Genomic DNA, 22,132 nt, shown 5'->3' on the forward strand with positions numbered 1-22,132 from the left:
TTTACAGTATTTAATAATCCAGTAAAGTCCCGTTTCAGAACCTCCGACTGTTGTTTGGACACATCGTTTGACCCTGTATGCAGAACAATGTTTGTCACAGTTGGATATTCATCTGCAATTTGAAGAATTCTCTCCTTCAGGTTGTTGACCATATCGTTAGGAAAGCAGAGGACTTTAGTGTTCTTACCGCACATCCTTTGTACATCCTTTACGGCAGAGTCACCCACAATCAGAGTTTCAGGCCTAGCCTTTAGCTTTCCCTGTGGCCTTTCACTTTTCAACAGATTTTCAGACCTTATTTCGCTGCTTTTAGATGGATGGTTGTCCGATATAGATCCAGGGTCCTTTGATAGTGGAGCAAATCTGTTTTGCAGTTTCACATTCAGTTGTTTTGGAGGTTTGTTGTTAACCTTCCTATTCACGGTTGTCCAGTCCTGTTTCCTCCCGTATACAGGGGTAGAAGAGCTTCTCTGTCTCGTAGGAAGTGAAGGCCAGTCGGTTTCAGAGATTTCAGCTCGCTGTGCCCTGCCTGTGATACGTCCTCCCCCTTCCAGGAGACATGATTTATGTCTTGGTTTTGCACCAAGACAGTCTAAGGGGGGATTATCACTTGAGGATTTATAATAATGCACAGAGTCTACTTTCTTGGTCATGTTATCTGTGCTCCTTAGCTGTGTACTAGCTTGCTCATCGCCATTGTTTTGAATCAAAGGCAAGGTTGTTTCATTTCCACACAGTCATTTACCTCCACGTTTACTTCTAAGCGATGAATTTTTGTCTCCAGTACTGCAATCTTCTGCAGGAGGCTGTGGTAGTCATCTGTGGAGAGGGAAGGCATCTTGTTGCTAGTTAGCCTAGCGGTTAGCACCTTTCCAGGCTATTGAGGCTGCTCGGTGCCCAGACGCTGTAATCAGGCTTCAGCTGTGTCTAGGCCACAGACACACGGAGCGCTGAGGTTAAGGTAACCATAAAATGTTGCTGTTTCTGTTAAGAACACTCTAGTCCTAATGATCTACAAGTGTCCAGAAGTTATCGCAGGTAAGCTCACACGGAAAAAAGGGAAAAAATCAGCATAAAAATCAATAAAAATCAATATAAGAAGCAAAGCATTCAAGAGCAAAGAGGTGAAGCGTCCACACAAGGAAGCATGGCAAAGGGGGGAAATAAGGTATGATTCTCCCTGAAATAAGCTATATGATTCTCCCTGAAATAAGCTATATACCAAATAATTATAATACTAATGCAGTCACATAGTGTAGTATGGCTGTTCCCGTGGGTTTTCCCACCTAACTAGCTTGCAATGAAAATAAAGGAAAACGGTGGCTGCGGAGATACGTGGGATAACGACAGTCATGCCACTGGGTTAAGTCGGATTGCGCAAAATCCGTGCAGCAGTGAGATATGAGGCGAGACCATAATCCACCAGTCCAGCCACAAGGAGGCAAAAAGGCAAGGCAATGTATGCAGCTACTGAGGAGCAATGCAACGTCCTGCAGGCCCGCTTACAAACTACCACCACTAGTGATGTGACGTTCTGTATCGAGGCTTCGGAGCGTGTGTCGAGTAATGGAGGGGGCGTTTCCGCGAAGCGCATATCGAGGCTTGCTTCATTTATGGGAGGAGCTGAAAATGATGACGTCCGAAGCCTCGCTGCCCGGCTGTACCACGTGACTGGTTCATGAAGTGGTTCGAACTTTGCCGCGAGATATGACAGCGATATAAACCCCTCAGACTTCATTCAAAAATGTGGGTGTTTGATGGAGAGTTGCGGTTAGTGAGAGTTTGGAGACCGTTTGGAGGTTTATGAGAGTGAGGAAAGTCAGGAGAGAATGGAGCCAGCTAAGAAGAGGAGGATGTCCTCCCCTGTGTGGGAACATTTTGATCTTATTCCTCCCAACAAGGTATGTAAATTTCTACAGAAGATGTATTTTCATGATACTGATGGTGCAATACAATTTATGTTGAGCTGTCTTGACTTTTGTACAAGGTGAAGTGTTTTCTATGTGCCAGGGAGCTGGGATATAACAACAACAACACCTTATCCATGCTTAGGCACTACAGAGCTTTGCATGAGAATAAGGGGGACACCGATTGTGGAGCAAGACCAGGTGAGCCATCAAATGCAATGATAATATAGCATGCTGTAATGTTACTAAATGATATAACAATATTATACAACTGTTATAAGTTACGTGTGTGATATTTATATTTGTGCTTTATCTTTATTGTCTTTCCTCAGGAGAACAATCTCAAATAGATGAAGACCTGGTCAGCATGGTGATTGAGGACTCCCAGCCATTTAGCATTGTGGAGGACAAAGGATTCAAAAGATTTGTTAAATCATTAAATCCTAGCTATGTTCTCCCCACTAAAAAGGTCATAAAAGCAGTGAAAATTTAGTTTTTACTGAATAAAATGTGAACAGGTAGTGTGTAGCTGTCCATACCTCAACGTTACAAAAGCACAACCACTGTCCACACCCCAACCACACCTCACCTCACAGTAAATGATCATTTCCATTTCAAGCATTTCCAAATAATCATTTCCCATACTGCCACTATAAATATACACAGTATACTGCCATCACTACAATATACATGTTTTACACACTCCTTTTGTTGTTGACATTTACAGGCTGTGTGCAAAATGCCACACTCTTCAAATTCATGCCAGCTATTATTTTTACGTCCAGTAGGTGTCCTGCTAGAGCAAATGAAGCTTCATGAAGCTTCGCGTTGGGGTGAACCAATTGGATGAAAAGCTTCAGTGCTTCATGGGGCTTCATCTGCCCATCACTAACCACCACAACTCGACAAACAGCGGCTTTTTTTTTTTACAACAACTCGGTGTACATACCGTGCTTTATATGTGTGGAATCCGTTTGTTCTGATGTGCTCAAATGAATCCTCACGAAGAACTTCTTGCAATCTACAGCTTTGCTAACGGAAAGGAAACGCTAACCACGTGACCCAGCGCAACGATTTCCGTTTCAATGGTCTGCCTTCAAAATAAAAGCACGAAGGGAAACGACAACTTTCAAGATACTGTCGTAATTCCACTAACGCATTCCGTGCATCATACTATTGATATTATTCTTATTATTAGAAGGAATTAGCACTTGTTTTTCTTTTTTAAAATTTGTTTAGTTTTTAGAAAAATACAACTGTGAGTTCTAAATTTTTTATTGAGTGTGTTATTGGAAGTTTCACTACATCTTTCTCTGTGATGGCTTATAGTGGCCGCAGGATAAGTGTACTATAATTAATTTTTCACACGGTGGCGCTATTTCCATAGGAAAACAACTCATATATAAATGTCCTTGATGATGATCTATCATATCTTTTTTTACTACTATAACACAGCCTGCATTTTAATATGTGAAATTACTTTTACACCCCATCACCAATGCTGCACAGATTAATTTTACATTATAGAAATATAATTTATGTTGTGACTGTGAGACATGAGTAAGTTTGCGAAAAGGAAGCATGGCAAAGGGGGGAAATAAGGTATGATTCTCCCTGAAATAAGCTTTCTGCCAAATAATTATAATACTAATGCAGTCACAAGTAATAATATCACAAGTTCCCCTTTTATTCATAAAATTTTAATATATTGAATGATGACTGCTTAGTCCTCCGTAAAGATGGAAGCCCCGATTTGCAGACGCTATGCGCAGAGGTTTGGGACCATAAGTCTTATTGTAAACATACCACGGCAGATCCGACGATGTTTCCATGAACATGCTTTTCAGCATCTCTTTATTGACCACAAGCAGAAAACAAGCAGAAGAGAACAAGAGTAATAGAATAAACAACATCACAATGATATATGGGAATATGACAGTAAATACTAAATACTAAATATTAAACATTATTGTGCAGCACATAAGATCAACAGAACACAGTGTGCTTTGAGGTAGGAGCCAAAAGGGGTGTAGTTTGTGGGTGTGATCACCCGTGTGTACACCTGTGAGCATGGACGCGCTTGTTTTTTTAAAAGGTTCCTTCATGTAATGATCTGCTAGAGGGTGGGGGCGGGGGGGGGGGGGGGGGGGGCACAGCCCCGTCCTCCAGGGCATGAAGCAGGTATGGAGATCAAAACTCCAGACATCCAGAGGCCCCCAGAACACAAGAGACCAAGGAAGACCCACAGAGGGGCAGCTGCGCCACTGTCCCTGAAAGAGCTGAGGAGAGTCCCAGATGAGGGCTCACTCAGCAGCCGCGGAGCAGAAGCCAGGGGGAGTTGCAGTGATGTGCCCGTGAGCTCCGCCGGCAGCCAGCTGTGCCTGAGTGACCGAGCCTCAGGCCGAGGGCACCCTACCTCCGAAGTGGCCCGAGCGAGCCCCAGGCTCCAGGCCCCGATAAGCGGCCGCCAAGGAGTGAGCCGGTGTGTACCTGGACGCCCATCCCCAGACACAAAGAACCACCAACGCACCGATGTCTGAGGGAGTCCGCCACCGGCAGGGGAAGTGGTGGTGGGGGGAGATAGGCCTCCATACCTTGGAGGGCCTGAGATGTCCCCAGAGAGGTGGCGTCTGATACCCAACCTGACATATAGACACAGACATACAGGCACACACAGACACAAACATCCATTACCACCCTCATGCTCTCATTACTTTTTAAAAGTCAGGTCAAGGCTCCAAAAGCCCAAAGGCGAAATGAGGGTGGCAGCTCACAACAGTTTTTGTTTGCTACATGTATCATTTTAGTTCAGCTGGGTGTCTTTCCTTTTGTTATATTCCTTTAAGAGTTCAAAATGTGTTAATTACATAAATAAAATGTAATTTTCTCTGTAGCACTTCATGGATTTCATAAGCAACACACCTTAGTTGCTCTTTGGATTCTTTTAAAAAGCAGCTGAAAACTTTTCTTTTCAAACAAGCCTTTTGTTGATCTACATATTTTATATTCTTTACATTCTTTACATTTGATCTTTTACATTGTGTACAATGTCTATTGATTGTATTGTTTAATTTAATATTTGTGTACTGCGCTTTGTGACTGACTGTCTGTGAAAAGCGCTTAATAAATAAACTTTACTTACTTTAGTTGTTCACACAAAGCATAAAGGTAAAAAAACAACAATATATACAGTGTTATCTTCATTTTAGATTTCAAAAAGTATTTGCGGCTCCCAGTGTTTTTTTTGCGTGGAAACCGGGTCCAAGTGGCTCTTTGGGTGTTAAAGGTTGCTGACCCTGGCCTAGGCCATCTGCTACGGTGTTGTCTGCGGGGGCGGCAGCATCTCTGCTGGGGACAGGAAGAGAACAGGCTGATATGGAGGGCCAGCTCTGTTCTAGGATGCCCTCTGGACCCAGTGGAGATGGTGAGTGTTAGGTCTAAACTTGCAGACCTCGCTGTCTCAGTGGCCTGTTACTGTGAAGGAAGCAAGACACTCAGAGCTCCATCGGTTTTTACTTGCAAGGGAAGTCCAGTCAGGTCTAGAGTTGTAAGCTCTTCACCCGAACTCAGCCAACTCTGAATTCGGCCTCCCCTCACAGTCCTTTTATCAACAACAGTAGTTACACAAACATTTCATTTATCATATGACAGTTAAGACACTCACATGTGAACATGTACGCCTGTGATGTGTGTGACATTTTCTGCTACACCACATATCACTGTGACCTTTCACTGATGTCCCTAGTCACCCCATGTATGGCGTAACCTTTTAACGAACCAGTGTGTAGAAAAGAGGTGAGCATTCTTGAGAATGGAGGCTAAGCTGTCATCCCTGTTGGACAGCATCTCCCAGCCCATGCAGGAGACTCTGACAGCACTGAGCAGCTCCTTCAGTGGCAGGCTCTGGCACCCATGATGTGGGATGGAGAGATTTTGCCGGTCTTTCCTTCCTACAGCTGTCAGACTCCACAACAAAGATTTTGCAGCTGACCAAACACACAAATCCACACATGTGCAATAACACGAAGTGCAATTCTCTTTTTCTGACTAAATTGTATTTTATTCTGTTTTATTGTGTACAGTATCTTATTCTTATTATCATATATTCCAATATTTTTTCTAAATTTTCGCTGCTGTAACATTGCACTGTCCAGTTTTGGCTTGTTAGATTATAATATTATTTTATGCCATGTTAGATCCCTAATTAAAGATTGTGAATTATTATGTAGTTTTAGTTTGCATTATTCTCCTGAATTAGAAGAAGCTGATAACTATTGCATCAGTTAAACTGATTTGCATTAAAGTAGACTGCTGATTTATTGTGGATGAATGATATTGTTTTATGATGCATTATACTGCTGAGTTATAAGAAATACTGTTTGCAGAAAGTCATCGCCTTATTTGTCTGATTAGAAGAGAACAGAACATACTGGAGTTTTCTGCCCCATCTCAGCAGGAGCAGATAAACAGGGAGCCAAGGTCGTAGCTTAGGCGCCGTGTGAGAGAAAGAATGTGAATGTTTAGGCTTTTATGATAAGGTGGAGGCACCAGAGGCTATAAGAGTTTGAGCAATGCTCCACCATTTTGAGATCTGAGACTGTCTGCATCAGTGTCCATCTCCCACGCGTGTGATCATTAAAATCATCGTTTGACTCAACCCGACCGGACCAGTGTTGTTATTGTGGTTTTTCTCTTGTCTCCATCCCCAATAATTTTGAACCTAACAGGCTGTAACTAAACAAATTTCCCACGTGTGGAACTAATAACGGTTATCTTATATAAAAATAATAAAATTATAGCACACCAGAAAGATAGTCAGGAATTCTGTGTCATCAAAGATGAAAAAACAGGGTGACACAAAACAAAGGTGCGTGAGAAAGAATCATATACTCTGATGAGGGGACTGATTTATTTTAAATAAATGTACCACTGATGGTCTACTTGTCCTGTTTGTGTTTTGGGGTCTTTGTGTCCGGTTGTCTGAGTGCTTTCCCATTCTCATCTCCAGCCCCACACCTACTATGAGAGGAGGTTAAGCAGATGTGTTGTTCTCACAAGGCACTGCTCCACCTCCGCACAGTGTATTTACATCTCAGTGCCTTCAACCAGCCTCAAACAAACTCTGGGCTTTATTTACTGACCTCTAGTGGCAGTAAGGTGACATTGTTTTTTTGAAATTAGATTTTGCCGTTTTCCATTTGGCATCGTAAACCAAGATTTTGTGTTCTTCTCCGTTAAGCACACTGATTTGCCATGTAATGAAATGTGGTATGTATAATATTACTGTCTCAATGTTAAAATGCTGGGTTAAAGAGTGAAAACAACGACACAGACACTTAAAATTCTCTGAAGCCTTAAACCTCTCTTATCAAGAGTTCAGCTTTCTCATTTTGAACCTCACAGCTTCTGAGCGAATTTGGTGGTTTGTTCAGCTTCAAACTTGAGCCAGTGAGTCTGGAAAGTGTGAGACACACTCAGGTTGATGGACCCTTTTCTTCTAAAGAAACTGAAGCCAAAGATGTAAATGACCAAAAAAAAAAAAAGATTTAATAAACTATTAACACCTGTCAGGTACCTCCTGATGACCTGTTAAGTAAATTTATTAATTTTTCAATAACATTTTCACATAAAAGATAAAATAATAACAACATTTTAAAACTGTTCTCTTCACCAGCCTGTACAAACAAAAACAAAACAATTTATGAATGAAGACATATCATTTACAACAAAAGGTACCACACGGTGATTAGTTTAGTTTCTGAACTAGTAGGATCAAAAACATTGGCTTGTTCTCCACAGTGATGTGTTAAAATAATCAGTAGATCAGGTCCATCAGTCAGAAACGGAGCCTTGAGACATCTGAGATGACGTTTTTGAAGCTCTTTGTCGACGTTTCTCATAATATTTCTACAAAAAAACAGAAAAGTGAGAAACCAAACATTGTTAGGCCAAGAGTGTGATTTTGTGTACTGAATGGTGTGTGCGCATGCGTACCTGCAGGTTGTTGTAGTGTTTCTGGCTGCAGCAGTGGAGTTCCTTGGCGGTCTTCTCATTCAGGTAGAAAACAGAGCAGATGTTACAGAAAAATCCTGATTTTGGGATCACAAACTCCTGACCTGCAGAGGAGTAGAAACAGGAAAATTAGACAAGTGTTAACACAGCATTTGAATCGCCTGCGTGTGTGTTTATGTGTGTGTCTCACCGAGGGGGCTATTGGGGTTGAACTGAGGCAGTCTGAAGTCTGCTACAACACACGGAGACTGAGAGCGAGATCGCTTTGCCTCAGGTCCAACAAGCTCCCTCCTGCGTTTGCCCACAACTGAAAATGGAAAGAGCGACACATTAATCATCAACAAATCTGCTGCAGGAGCCACCGGGTTTGTAAAATATTAAAATATAACTTAAGTAATTAAACAAATGATTTTTGATTTATTTGAAAAGGTGAAATGTTTGTCAGCCACTTTATTAGGTACACTTGTTTGACTGCTCATTAATGTAAATCTCTAATTGGCCAATCACATGGCAGCAACTCAGTGATCTAGGTATGTAGACATGGTCAGATGACCTGCTGAAATTCAAACTGAGCATCAGAATGAAGAAGAAAAGTAATTTCGTGGACTTAAATGTGGCATGTTTGCTAATCTTAGCATTTCACTGATGGGATTTTCCCAAAGAAGCATCTCTAGGGTTTACACAAAATCGTCTGAAAGACAAAATGAGCAGCAGTTCACTGGAAGAAAATGCACTTTTGAGTTCAGATGAGAATGTAATAACTCAAATAAACACTTATTACAACCAAGGTATGCAGAGGAGTATCTCTGAACACACAGCACATCCAACATTGAAGCAGATGAGCTGCAACAGCAGAAGACCACACTGGGTTCCACTTCTCTAAGCTAAGAACGTAAAACTGAGGGACCAATTCACACAGGATCAGCAACGCTGTAAAAGAAAAAAAAGTCTCCATTTCTGCTGTGACATTAGGATGGCAGGGTCAGAAAGCTTGGATCCATCCTGCTTTGTATCAAAATTTCAGGCTGATGATGGTGTGGGATATATTCTTGGCACACACTGGGGCCTTTAGCACCAACCACAAAACATATTACCACCACCACAAGGTAGTGGAAATGCATCTCAAAGCTATTAGTAGGCTAACAGAAGCAGGCTATACAATTTTTCTTTTAATATTCAGTTTACTGTGTTTTCACTGTCAGAGTGATGCATTTTGTTGATTTAAAGCAGCTCTTTGTACCTTTAATGCCAACCGTGCTCCATCCATCCTTCTCCTCTCCCTGCTCTGTCTCCTTATCAGGACACTTAGACTCTGGCTGCTGTCCAGCAGGGGCAGGTGCAGCATCAGGCTGGGTCTCTGCTTCCTCTTCGGTCCTCTGGCTCTCCGCCTGGCCGTCACCTGGCGGTGCAGATGAGTCTCGGTCCTGTGATAAAGTGGGATTAACAGAAGCTGGAGGCAGTGGTTCTGTTGTTTCCTCCTCTTCCGTCTCTTTTGTGCTCTCTGGTTTCCCTCTAGCAGATTTTCTCACTGTGGGAGGAAACAACAGATTAATTAAGCTTCATGTCTCAGAGCTCTGACACGACTTTATCCCAGATGCCAGCCACTGGAGAATATATGTACGGATGTTACATATTTAAAATACAAAATATGAGTAACTGTATTCCATTATAGTTACTCCTTAAATAGGTGATAATTTATTGAAATAAATGGATTAAACTGCAGTATTTTTCTGTTTCATATGTTAGGCCCTCTCTACTTTTGGTACATTGCTGGAAACCCAAACAAAACACACAATGAGAGGGTCTAATGTAAGCATCCTGTGTATGTGCGTCAGTTACACGACCTGGAGCCAGCACAAGAGATGGAAAGTTGATTCTGAAAGCAGAGCCTTTCAGCGCCGGCAGCGGGAGACTGAATATATGTTTACAGACATGCTGGTAAACCCGTGTGTCTTATTAGTGGAGCTAATGTGGCTGTAATTAAGGAATTTAATTTAAGACGAGACAAAACGTCAGAATAAGCCGAAAAACCTAAATGCAGAGCAGAAACTACAGAAAGTAGAAGAGCTAAAGAAGAATCTGACATTTCAGCAGACTTTTTTCACCAGAGCAAAATCACAAAGTGAAGCTGTTGTGAAAGCAAGTTTTATTGCATCAGAGGAGAAAGCCACATCAGCCCGCTACCACTCTGAAGAGCTGCATGATGGAGGTGTGCAACGTCTTGTGTCCAGACAAAACGCAGATTTTGGCAAATGTGAGCCTGAGCAGAAACGTATGTCAAAGTGTAACCGACATGAAACTGCCCTGGGACAAACTTGTTGGACTCACAACAGATGGAGCGCCGGTGTTGTACGGTGAAAAAAAGCGGACTAGTCAGCAGGATGTGAGTAAAGATGCAGGAGGAGAAATGTACCGGTGAGTTAACAGCATATCCCTGCATCACACACCAGGAAAGGCTGTGTGGTAAAGTCCTAAAAATGGAGCATGTAATGATCACCGTAACGCAAACCGTAAATTTTATCTGAGCTAAAGGTTTAAATCACCGTCGATTTCAGTCTTTTATGTGGGAAATAGATTCAGAGTTTGCCGACATTCCTCATCATACAGAGGTCCGCTGGCTGAGTTGGGATAAAAGTTCTCAATAGAGTTTTTGAGCTCAGCAAGGAAACCTGTCAGTTCATGGACATGGCATGTATGATGTGGTGAAGGCATTTCAAGTGAAGCTGTCACAAATGCACCAGTGCAACCTGCCTCACTTTCTCTGTTGCCAAGTAATGTTGAACCAAGTCAGCGCACTTTGCTGATAAACTGAGTGCACTGAGCACGCACGGTGCTTTGGTGACTTTGAAGAATTTCGAGCTGCTTCACAACCCACTTACAATTGACGTGGAAACTGCACCTGTGCAGATTCAGATGGAGCTGCATTCTAATGGGAGAGTTCTCAAGGAAAAGTACGACACACCATCAACTAAACACTGAATGGCCCTTGGGTTATTAGTTCCACTCCTGAAGCAACGCCCAGCTCCGTCTACATGCGGCTCCAACCTTGTGAATGCTTTCATTTATTTTTTCTGGGGTTTTGGCAGCATGTTCATATTTCTAACTTGCAGAATTTTGACAGGATATATTTTTATGGAGAGCAAAATATTTAAAATTAAAGTTGTTTTTTTTTTAAGTTTATTTAATCTGGAATAATATTCCTGTCTGTTTTTAATTCATATTCATGTTTAAAAAACATTGTTTTAGTGTTCAGTAAATGTTTATCTTGTTTGGCCTGCGACCTAAAGTGTGCCTTGATATTTGGTCTCCTGTGCAATTGAGTTTGACACCCCTGGTCTAAAGGCTCCAACCTAAAGAAACATCTGGAAGTTCTTTTTTAAAAACTAACGTTAGCCTGCTGCAACTACCTTGCTTTAGTTGTGGTAGCTTCCTGGGTTATGTGCCACTTCAGTATCTACGTGACTTATTACTATTACTGAAGGCTACTCGCCACCGAGCAAACATCTTATCTTATGTTAACATAAGTCTTTTCTCCCCTACAGTAAATATATTGTCTATTCAGACAGATTTGGGCTTACAAGCCAAAAACAAACAGGAATTTGCAGGATGTGATTGCTACATTCATGTAGTTGTGAAAAGCAATGACAGTATACTAAGTAATCCAAAGTATTCAGAATACGTTACAAACTACATTTTGGTGCATGTATTATGTAATCTGTAGTGGAATACATTTTAAAAATAACCTTCCCAACACTGACCCGGGGTCTGCCTGGTTCTCTTCCTGGGTCGACCTCTTGTCCTGGTAATTACCGCCTCCTTCTCCACAGTCTCTCCCACCTCGTCCACCATCACAAAATTGAAACTCTCCTCTAAAACAAGAAATGAGAGGTCACAGGCAGTATTGACAGTAACAACTTTCATTTCTTGTTGAAATATACCCAAGTTAAATGCTGTCTTCTAACAGGGCGATGTGGGAAAATCTCCATTTAAATAAAACTATTTCTGTCAAGCATAAAGTTTCCTGTTTCTCCTAAGAGATGATATAGAATCCTATATCAGTTTAATCTAAATGCTTTTGTTGAAGTTGAACTAGTTGAATGAGACAATTTTCAGCAGGGTAGATGACTACCTTAGTTAGGCACACTCAAATTTTTCAAGCGCCTCACTTAACACTGCAGTTTGACATGTACACTTTTTTTGCAAACTAGGCCTGAACTTTTACCTAGAAATGAGTCTACCTACTATGTGTGTGTGTGTGTGTGTGTGTGTCTCGACCTCAAATGCACTCTGTCTCCCCTCGCCAACTAAACTCATGACCTCTTACCAGACAGAAGCCACTCTCATATGTGTAACAACCTAACTGAAACTATATACGGAATGTATTGAATAAATGCTTTAATCAAATGCCACTAGATACAGTTTGTAACTATATACATCCAGAGAGAGGGCAACTGAAAAGCCAACACACTAAGTAGCTGATTAGTACGTTATTATAAAAAACAAACAAAATAAACAAATATTTAGACAGCCAGTCCTTCAGTGATGAATATCAATGATATTGATGATCAATGATGGCCTTATGGAACTCACACAGTGGAGCCATTTTCCCCAGTGTTTTACATATTTCTCATACTCAAAATTCACTAAAATAAGTAATCTTTTCCATATTATGAATCTCCAAAGTTACATCAATATAGCTGTTTAATGTTGGTGGATCCTTTTGGTCAGTGCCTTTTTATTTGCAGCTAGCAGCACACAAAGTAAGTATTTATACATACCCTTTATGTCTGAGGGTATGTATTCTAAAAATATGGATTTGAAATCAAAGTGTAAATATGTACTAAATATGTTTTGCATCACTTTATGGACTTCTATCCAGTAATTCTTAATATTCTTACAATCCCAAATTATATGGTAGTGGTGTGAGGTTTCGTAGCCACAGTTCCTCCAACATTCACAACTTCCATCATCATAATGCGCCTTTAAAGCTGGGGTAATGAAAAAACAAGCAAAACCTTTCTAGCAGAACTTCCAAATATGTGATTTTGTTCTTCTCCAATGAAAAGAACAAATGTTTTGCCATTCCTCTTCTGTAATCACCAGACCTCCCTCTTTCTCCCATCTTTCTTTTATATACTTGGTTGAATAATTGCTGAGATCATGAAGACTTTTGTATATTTGTGAGATTACACCTTTCCTAATTTCTGACTTATGAGCATTTAAAAAGAGTTGGATAAATGGCCTCGCTGTAGTGGGTATTTGGTTTTTAATGTTTCGAGTATAAAAGTTTCTTAACTGTAAGTATCTATAGTTGTTTTGGTTTTCTAAATGAAATGTTTGCTTTAAAGTTTGGAAACTCACAATTTCATCTTCCTTTACAATACCGCATATGAATGTAATTCCTTTACCTATCCAGTTTTTAAAACTAGGGTCTACATGATTTGGTGTAAATTCCGAATCATATGCACACCATTTTAATAGTTTTATATTCTTCTGCAGCTTATTTCTTTTGCCACCATTTTCCAAACACCTAGTGTGGCCTTTAGCCAAGGATTTCTTATTTTGGAAATGTAGTCCTGTAGATTTCTACCTGTATGTGCATATTGGTTATTGTTTTGCATTCAATTTCCTTCCAACACTGCCCTGCTCATTGCTGAAGTATAGTTTTGGGGGGGAAATTGATGTCCATAAAGACAATATTGATTTGTAAATGATTAACTAACAATCTTGTGTTTGTGCTTAAAGTGCTTTGGCACTCTTTGGCAATATTGTAGACAATATTAAACTTAATCATCACATCAGCCTCCTCTGATGACCTGTTTGCTGCTGCCTGCCACTGAAAGGCAGTGGTGAGAGGGGACACTTGCGCAGTGCATTCATCACGACATATGTGTTTTCTGGATACATTGTGCTTTTTCAGCGTTCAGAGGTTGATGGCTCTGTGTCAGAGCACTGGCTATGAATTTCAGACGGATCAGGACTTAACAAAAAAGTTATCAATAGTTCTTTTCATCTTTTCTCATTACCCACAGCTACATCCACTTCTATTGGGCCTAGGCTACTCACTAGGGCTGGGTATCATCACTGATTTCTATGACATGAAGGAAATTTTCCTGGCCTGGCTTTTTACAGCAGATAACCTTAAAACTATTCTGCGATTTTGCATAATTTTATAAAGTTTACATTTCTTCAGTACTGAACAGCAGAACAGGCTTTCTTGTTCGAGGTCATTTGAGGTATAAAAAAAAAAAAATAGACGGCGACCGACAGCGCTGTAAACAACGGTAGACTGGTGGGTAATGAGCAAATGAATAATGCACAAAACAGAGATTTGAGACGGGAAAGTGAGAGAGTGAGAGAGACAGCTGTGCATGAAGTGTGATTTTTATCGTGGTGGAAGCAAAACAGCCAATGTCAGATAGGGCTGTGCGATATGACCAAAATCTCATATCCCGATATAAGAATTCTATCGTCCGATAACGATATAAATCACAAAAATGTTACATTTTCTGTAAATTCTGTGAATCTCGGGCAGCTCGACTTGCGTGAAGCGTTTCCAGCTGCGCGTCATGTAGCTGGAGTCGAGTGTTTTAACTGATGCATGAAACTATACATTTTTAGACATAAGTTGTAACGGCCGCCGTTTTCTTTGTGAGTATTTATTACACGGCGTGCTGCGGGGAAAAGCCTGTTCTAACGTTTGAGTCTAAGGTTTATTTTTTAGCACCTGGCGGCTCTTTTTTAATTCTCATCCGTAAATACTCTGCTCTTTCACGTGATTCAGTTTATTTTGAAAAGTCTCAACAGGATCTTGAGCTTTATTGTGAAAGGTTAATGTGGAACATAAACAAGCGGACACGCGATGGTGTTACCGTCGTTGTTGCTAACGACAACGCATAAAAACAGGCGCTTGTCCGTACGTAGTGTGGTTATATTAAATATAAGAGAAATATTAAAAAATATTACTGTAAACAGTTTATTTTGCGATACCACGAAACAAACGATAGCGTAAAATGAAACGATAGATGTTTTTATATCGTCATCCGATATCCGGTGCTGGAAGGTGCTCCACCTGGAGACTCTGTTGTCCTGCTGGGAGACTTCAATGCTCACGTGGGTAACGACAGCGAGACCTGGAGGGGCGTGATTGGGAGGAACGGCCTCCCTGATCTGAACCCGAGCGGTGCTTTGTTATTGGACTTCTGTGCTAATCACAGTTTGGCCATAACGAACACCCTGTTCGAACATAAGAGTGTCCATAAGTGCACGTGGCACCAGGACGCTCTAGGCCGTAGGTCGATGATCGATTTTGTAATCGTATCACCAGACCTGCGACCATATGTTCTGGACACTCGGGTAAAGAGAGGGGCTGAGCTGTCAACTGATCACCACCTGGTGGTGAGTTGGATCAGGTGGCGGGGGAGGACACTGGACAGACCTGGTACACCTAAACGCGTAGTGAGGGTGTGCTGGGAACGTCTAGCAGAGGCCCCAGTCCGTGAGATCTTCAACGCACACCTCCGGCAGAGCTTCAACAGCATTCCGAGGGAGACTGGGGACATTGAGTCCGAATGGACCATGTTCAGCGTCTCCATTGCCGAAGCTGCTGCATTGAGCTGCGGCCGCAGGGTGGTTGGTGCCTGCCGTGGTGGTAATCCCCGAACCAAATGGTGGACACCAGAGGTGAAGGGAGCCACCAGGCTGAAGAAGGAGTCCTATCTGGCTTGGTTAGCCTGTGGGACTCCGGAGGCAGCTGACAGGTATCGACACGCCAAGCGGAATGCGGCTCGGGCAGTGGCTGAAGCAAAAACTCGGGTGTGGGAGGAGTTCGGAGAGGCCATGGAAAAAGACTTTCGGACTGCCTCGAAGAGATTCTGGCAAACCGTCAGGCGTCTCAGGAGGGGAAAGCGGTGCTCTACCTGCACTGTGTATAGTGCTGGTGGAGCGCTGTTGACATCGACTGAGAAAATTGTCAGGCGGTGGAAGGAATACTTCGAGGACCTCCTTAATCCCACTGACACGTCTTCCGAGGAGGAAGCAGAGTCTGGGGATGAGGGGAATGACCCGCCAATTTCCGGGGGCGAGGTCACTGAGGCAGTTAAACAACTCCTTGGTGGCAGAGCCCCTGGTGTTGACGAGGTCCGCCCCGAGTTCCTGAAGGCTCTGGACGTTGTAGGGCTGTCCTGGTTGACACGCCTTTGCAATGTTGCGTGGAGATCAGGGGCAGTACCTGTGGACTGGCAGACCGGGGTGGTGGTCCCCATCTTTAAGAAGGGGGACCGGAGGGTGTGTTCCAACTACAGGGGGATCACACTCCTCAGCCTCCCTGGGAAAGTCTATGCCAGGGTGCTGGAAAGGAGAGTTCGTCCGCTAGTTGAACCTCGGATACAGGAGGAACAATGCGGTTTTCGTCCTGGTCGCGGAACACTGGACCAGCTCTTTATCCTCTCGAGGGTACTTGAGGGCGCATGGGAGTTTGCCCAACCAGTCTACATGTGTTTTGTGGACTTGGAGAAGGCATTCGACCGTGTCCCTCGGGGTGTCCTGTGGGAGGTGCTGCGGGAGTATGGGGTGTCTGGCCCATTGCTACGGGCCATTCGATCCCTATACAACCGTTGCAGGAGCTTGGTTCGCATTGCCGGCAATAAGTCGGACTCGTTCCCGGTGGGTGATGGGCTCCGCCAGGGATGCCCTTTGGCTCCGGTTCTGTTCATAATTTTTATGGACAGGATTTCTAGGCGCAGCCAAGTGGCGGAGGGCTTTCGCTTTGGTGGCCTCAGAATCTCATCTCTGATTTTTGCGGATGATGTGGTTCTGTTGGCTTCATCAGGTGAGGGCCTCCAGCTCGCACTGGAACGGTTCGCAGCCGAGTGTGAAGCAGCGGGAATGAGGATCAGCACCTCCAAATCTGAGGCCATGGTTCTCAGCCGGAAAAGGGTGGAGTGCCCTCTCCGGGTCGGGGATGAGTTCCTGCCCCAAGTGGAGGAGTTCAAGTATCTCGGGGTCTTGTTCGCGAGTGATGGGAGAAGGGAGCCGGAGATTGACAGACGGATTGGGGCTGCAGCTGCTGTAATGCGGACGCTGCACCGGTCCGTCGTGGTGAAGAGGGAGCTGAGTGTAAAAGCGAAGCTCTCAATTTACCAGTCGATCTACGTCCCTACCCTCACCTATGGCCACGAGCTGTGGGTAGTGACCGAAAGAACGAGATCGCGGATACAAGCGGCGGAAATGAGCTTCCTCCGAAGGGTGGCTGGCCTCTCCCTTAGAGATAGGGTGAGAAGTTCGGCCATCCGGGAGGGGCTCAGAGTAGAGCCGCTGCTGCTCCACATCGAAAGGAGTCAGCTGAGGTGGTTCGGGCATCTGACAAGGATGCCCCCTGGGCGCCTCCTGGGTGAGGTGTTCCAGGCATGTCCCACCGGGAGGAGGCCCCGGGGAAGACCCAGGACACGCTGGAGAGATTATATCTCTCGGCTGGCCTGGGAACGCCTTGGTATTCCCCCGGATAAGCTGGAGGAGGTGGCTGGGGAGAGGGAGGTCTGGGCCTCTTTGCTTAGGCTGCTGCCCCCGCGACCCGGCCTCGGATAAGCGGTTGAAGATGAAGATGGATCCGATATATATCGTTATATCGAACAGCCCTAATGTCAGAGGGAATTCATGACGATGTTTATCAAATGTGAAGCGCAGTTTGCTGCTTCTTTTGCTGCTGGATCAGTGAATTTTGGTCTGAGAGAGACAAAACCTGCTACTCAGAATCAAGAAAAAAAAAAAAAAGACGTAAACACAAAGCGCGGACCCACCAACGCATCAGAATCAGTGAGCTGTCGGCTTTCAGCCCCGACGGTGTGTCCGTGTACAGGCCGTTGGGTGAGAAAGCCGAGGAAGAGAAAGCTGATTCTGACGTGTCGGGTCCGCTCTGTGTTTACGTCTTTGTGTGGAATCTGTTTACCTGCTCTCTCATTTGCTGTTTGGTGGTTGTTGAAATAGTTTTGTGAGCTTTGACCTGAGATTCTGGTGTTTCTGGCAAAATACATTTATATTTAAAACTCTATTCAGGATTTAATGAATCAATATCGCTTAATTCAAGATACTCAACTCTCTCTATCCACCTGCACTTTCAAACATGTACTAAAGACTACAGGAATATCTGGACTTTCAGAGTTGCAGAGACTTTTTTTTCTTTTTTTTTTTTTACTCGAACAGCTGGTTGCACCGGTGTGACCTAAGGTTTATTTTAGTCGCACCATTGAAAAATTTGGTCACATTTGTGACGCACTCTAGAGCCCTGCCAACAAAAACTATGCTGTACACATTCGCTTCTCCTCCACAAAATCTGACCGTGCAAATCAAACTCTGTTCAGGTGGTTTGAGTATGTGACTAGGATGCCTCCTGGGCAACTCCTAGGTGCTGTGGTTTACTGTACTGTACTGAACAGCAGAACAGGCTTTCTTGTTCAAGGTCATTTGTGTCCTATTGGGAGGAGGCCCCTGGGCAGATCCAGCAATGAGGCTATCAGGGAAGTCTGAACTTCCGACTGCCCCCACGACCCGAACTCGAACAAGTAGTTAAAAAAATGGATGGATGGAGAATGAAACTGACCTGTTTCATCATGTTTGCGTTTAGCAGATCCTGATGTCTTCTCTGCTTCCTCTTCTACCTCAGCTGCTGTCGCAAAAGTCTAAAAACAAAGACACAAAATCACGACCATCGAGTTTTCTGTTTTTACTAAAGAGGAAACAAAGATGCTCAAATAAATCTCAACATTACCGCTATGTCTGCGGCCTCCACCGATTGGCTCTCCTGTGTTGGTGGGCGGGGCTCCACTGTGCTTTCCTCTGCCTTTTCCCCCTCCTCCTCATCTATTTCAACAATCTCATCCAGAGTGATGAGCTCTGCAGGTTCTCCCTTGGTGATCTCCCTGCTCCAGTCCTGACCCTCCACTGCTTTTTCCTCCCCAGCATCATCTGCTCCCACCTCATCCAGAGTGACCAGCTCCAGGGTGTCTTCCTCCAGATTTGTTTTTTCTTCTGGTGCAGCAGCCTCACTTTGGGACCCAGTGGCCTCTTTAGTATCTGTTTTTGGCTTCTCTTCCTTCGTTGCTGTACCAGACTCGTCTTCAGCAGATAGAGCATCACTAACCTCAGCAGTGTGATCCAAACACTCCTCTTTATCGACCACCTCCTCATCATCTGCATTTTTTGGCGATGCTGAGTCTTTATCGTCTTTAGGCACTGTTGGCTCTTCTGTATTCTGGTCTTTCAAAGGCTCATTGTCAGCCGTCTCATCCTCAACCGAGTCAACAATCTGATAAATGGCCTCCTCCTCATCAGCCACTTTACTAGATGCAGCATTCTTCATGGCAGCTTGTTTTTTAGTTACTTTAGTGTCCTTCTTTGGTCTTCCCCTTCTTCTTTTTTCCGGAGTTTTGGCCCGTTCATCCTTAATAACTTCATCCTGCACTGGGTCTACTATTGTAAAGGTGGCATTCCCCTCGCTCTTCTTTGTTGGTGTGCTCTGTTTCACTTGAGTCTGCTGAGGTTCCTCCTTGATTGGTTCCTGAGAATCTCTGGCAGGTGTCGGCCTCCTTCTCGTTGGTGTCTTGTCTTTTTTTGAGACGTCTTCTTTAGTTTCTCTTCTTCCTCTGGTTGACCTTGTTGTGATGGTTGGTTCGTTCATGGCAGCCTTACCCTCCACTGAGTCTAGGATCTCAGACGTAGATTCCTCTTCCCTGACGGCTTTTATACATGCAACTGTGGAAGTTGGCGTCTTTTTATCTTCTTTGTTTCCTCTGGCCGACCTCCTTCTACCAGGCCTCTCTGTGGTGGAGACATCTTGAACAAATTCATCTTCAACAGAATCCACTACCTCAAAGATCATCTCCTCCTGTGTCTCTTTCTCCTCTCTTTTAGATGTTCTTGTTCTCGGTCTACCCCTCCTTGTTGGTCTTTCAGCTCGTTTAGCCACTTCAACGTCTTTCTTGGTTTTTTCCTCCTTGTTCTCAGCCTCTGCCTCGGTCTCTGTGGTCGGTGGCTCTTCTTCCACAGAATCAATTACCTGGTAAGCTTCTTCCTCTTCTTCAGTTCCTTCAGTGACTGCTTTCGAAGTATTAAGTTTCTTCTCGTCATCTTCTCCTCTGGTGTGATCATTGACTGAATCTAACTTCTCAGAGGCTTTCTGTTTAGTAACATCTGCTGAACTGCCTTTGTTTTCTTGTTCTTCATTATTTGGAGTTTGGCAAAATGCTTTGGAAGCTTTGCTTGATTTTTCTGAGAGCATCTCCTCATTCATTTCTTTTCCATCTCCACTGGACCTTGGAGTTTGGTTCATGCTTGGATCCAACCCTTCTTTTTTATCAGCTGCATCTGGTTCTTGAATCTTTTCCTCAGACAGCTGCTTTGCTGTGGTACCTTCATCTTTGACCAGATGACTGTCCTCTTGGACTGTACTGGCTTGGTCTTCACTAACGTTGTCTATCACATAGAGAGGAGCATCCGTTTCAGTTTTACTGGACTCCTCTGAGCCTTTATCATCAATGCTGTTCAAGACCTGACTTTCCCCCTCATGCAAACTCTGGGTTTGCTCAGGCCCTGATGACTCTGTTTTAGTCTCTTGGTTTGAGTCTTCATCTATCTGTTCATCTGTTAGCTCGTCGATCGAATCAAGGATCTGGTAACTTTCACCATCATCCTCCTCCTCCTGTGGATATTTCCCTGCATTGTCTTTTCCCCCATCTCCTTTGCTTTTCTTTGACTCTTTGTGTGCGTCATCCTTACATTCAGTCTCCAGAGTTTGTGTTTGGCTCTTCATCCCTAATCCCTCTCCCTCTGCAGGTGGTTGTGTCTCTGATGATGTTTCCACTTTAGTTTGATTTTCCTTTGCTGACACTTTGAGGTCAGACTTTGTTGCTGCACTCTCCTCTGTTAGCTCTGCATCAGCGGTTGATGCCATTTTTGATGAACGGGTCCTATAACCCGAGGACGAAGAATGCGACAATTTGTCTGGAGGTTTGCTTAGCTGCGTTTTCTCACCAGAAAAGGAAACAGGCTTACTGACACTCACAGAGGATTCGGGTTTGGTGGAGTCAAATGAGTCTTTACTTTTTCGTAGTGAGGAGGTTGAACTGCTTTTCTCAGAAAATTTCGTGGGCTTGGATGAGGGAGAGGCTGAGCTGCTGGAGTCTTTGGAGGACCCTGCTGAGGTTCGTTTGGAAGCAGGAGATGCAGCTGAGCTTTGACTTTCTTTATTCTTTGTGGACTTAGTTGAAGAGTCGCTTTCACCATTGGGGTCTGCGTCTGCTGCATCATCGTTAATTTCATCAACAGTGACAAAGTTGTCTACATTGAAATCCGGCTCACCAAAAGGGCGGCTCTCTGAAGAAACTTTCTTCTCTAAATTATCAACTTGAACCTAGATGGAAAAACCAAAAACAGTCTGTGGAGCCATGAAACAGCTTACACTATAATCAGAGTCTAACTATCAACGAATGTCCCTCTGTCCACAAAAACCTCCTATATGACCAGTAACCACATGACCAATTTTCTCAGTGTGATTAAGTGTTTGAGTTAGCCCAGCCGCCCACCCCCACCACCCACAAGAGAAATCCTCGTGGGTCTGATGAACGTTTACCTTTCTGTGTGGTGCGTCTTCATCCTGTGCCCTACTAGGGCTGCTGATTTTGCTCTGGAAATGAAGATAAGATAAGAAAAAAAATTAACTGAATTAATTTCGTATTATTCTGTGCTGGTTTTGACAAACACCTAAAATATAGCCTGAAAGGTGTTTAGTGAGTGGTGACGCCAAAAATTGGACATGCACAAGCTTGCAAAAAATAAATAAGACTATATGTAGTGATGACCTTCGCTTTAATTTATCTGTTCCAGAAATAATGCAAATCTAAAAATTTTATCTTCCTCATTAGTATAGTGGACAGTATCTCCGCCTGTCACAATGGGGAGTGAGTAATCTCCTTCTCTGCTCTGCCTTCAGCTGATCAGGTGTCACAGACGTAAACTGCCAGTCTACTATCACATGTGAAATACAGACATCGAAACCACTTTCCCCGTGATTGGAAGGTCGGGGGTTCAAATCCACTGAACGGCTACCCTGAGGTAACCCTGAGCAAGGTACCATCCCTACACATGGTACGCCTGCTTAGTGGCTGCCCACTGCTTCACTGAGTGAACGGGTCAAATGCAAAGAGAGTAATTTCCCCAGG

At 43.6% G+C, this 22,132-nt stretch overlaps 1 protein-coding gene across 1 annotated transcript in view; it reads right to left on the bottom strand.

Moving 5' to 3' along the window:
• Positions 1-7,432: 7,432 nt before the first annotated feature.
• The window catches only part of LOC146579552 (uncharacterized), a 42,470-nt gene continuing 27,770 nt past the window's right edge, over positions 7,433-22,132 (bottom strand). The window contains exons 26-33 of the mRNA XM_085263387.1: positions 21,544-21,597; positions 18,685-21,324; positions 18,517-18,595; positions 11,678-11,788; positions 9,160-9,447; positions 8,110-8,226; positions 7,902-8,023; positions 7,433-7,814 (exon numbers count right to left, since the gene is read on the bottom strand). Coding sequence (XP_085119513.1) covers positions 7,740-7,814; positions 7,902-8,023; positions 8,110-8,226; positions 9,160-9,447; positions 11,678-11,788; positions 18,517-18,595; positions 18,685-21,324; positions 21,544-21,597 — 3,486 coding nt within the window. The 3' untranslated portion in view covers positions 7,433-7,739. The remainder of the gene's footprint in view (positions 7,815-7,901; positions 8,024-8,109; positions 8,227-9,159; positions 9,448-11,677; positions 11,789-18,516; positions 18,596-18,684; positions 21,325-21,543; positions 21,598-22,132) is intronic.

Source organism: Mchenga conophoros, linkage group LG3 (assembly GCF_057382185.1).
Source record: "Mchenga conophoros isolate Kocher_MC1m ecotype Shallow Benthic linkage group LG3, M_conophoros_male_GT1.1, whole genome shotgun sequence".
NCBI lineage: Eukaryota > Metazoa > Chordata > Actinopteri > Cichliformes > Cichlidae > Mchenga > Mchenga conophoros.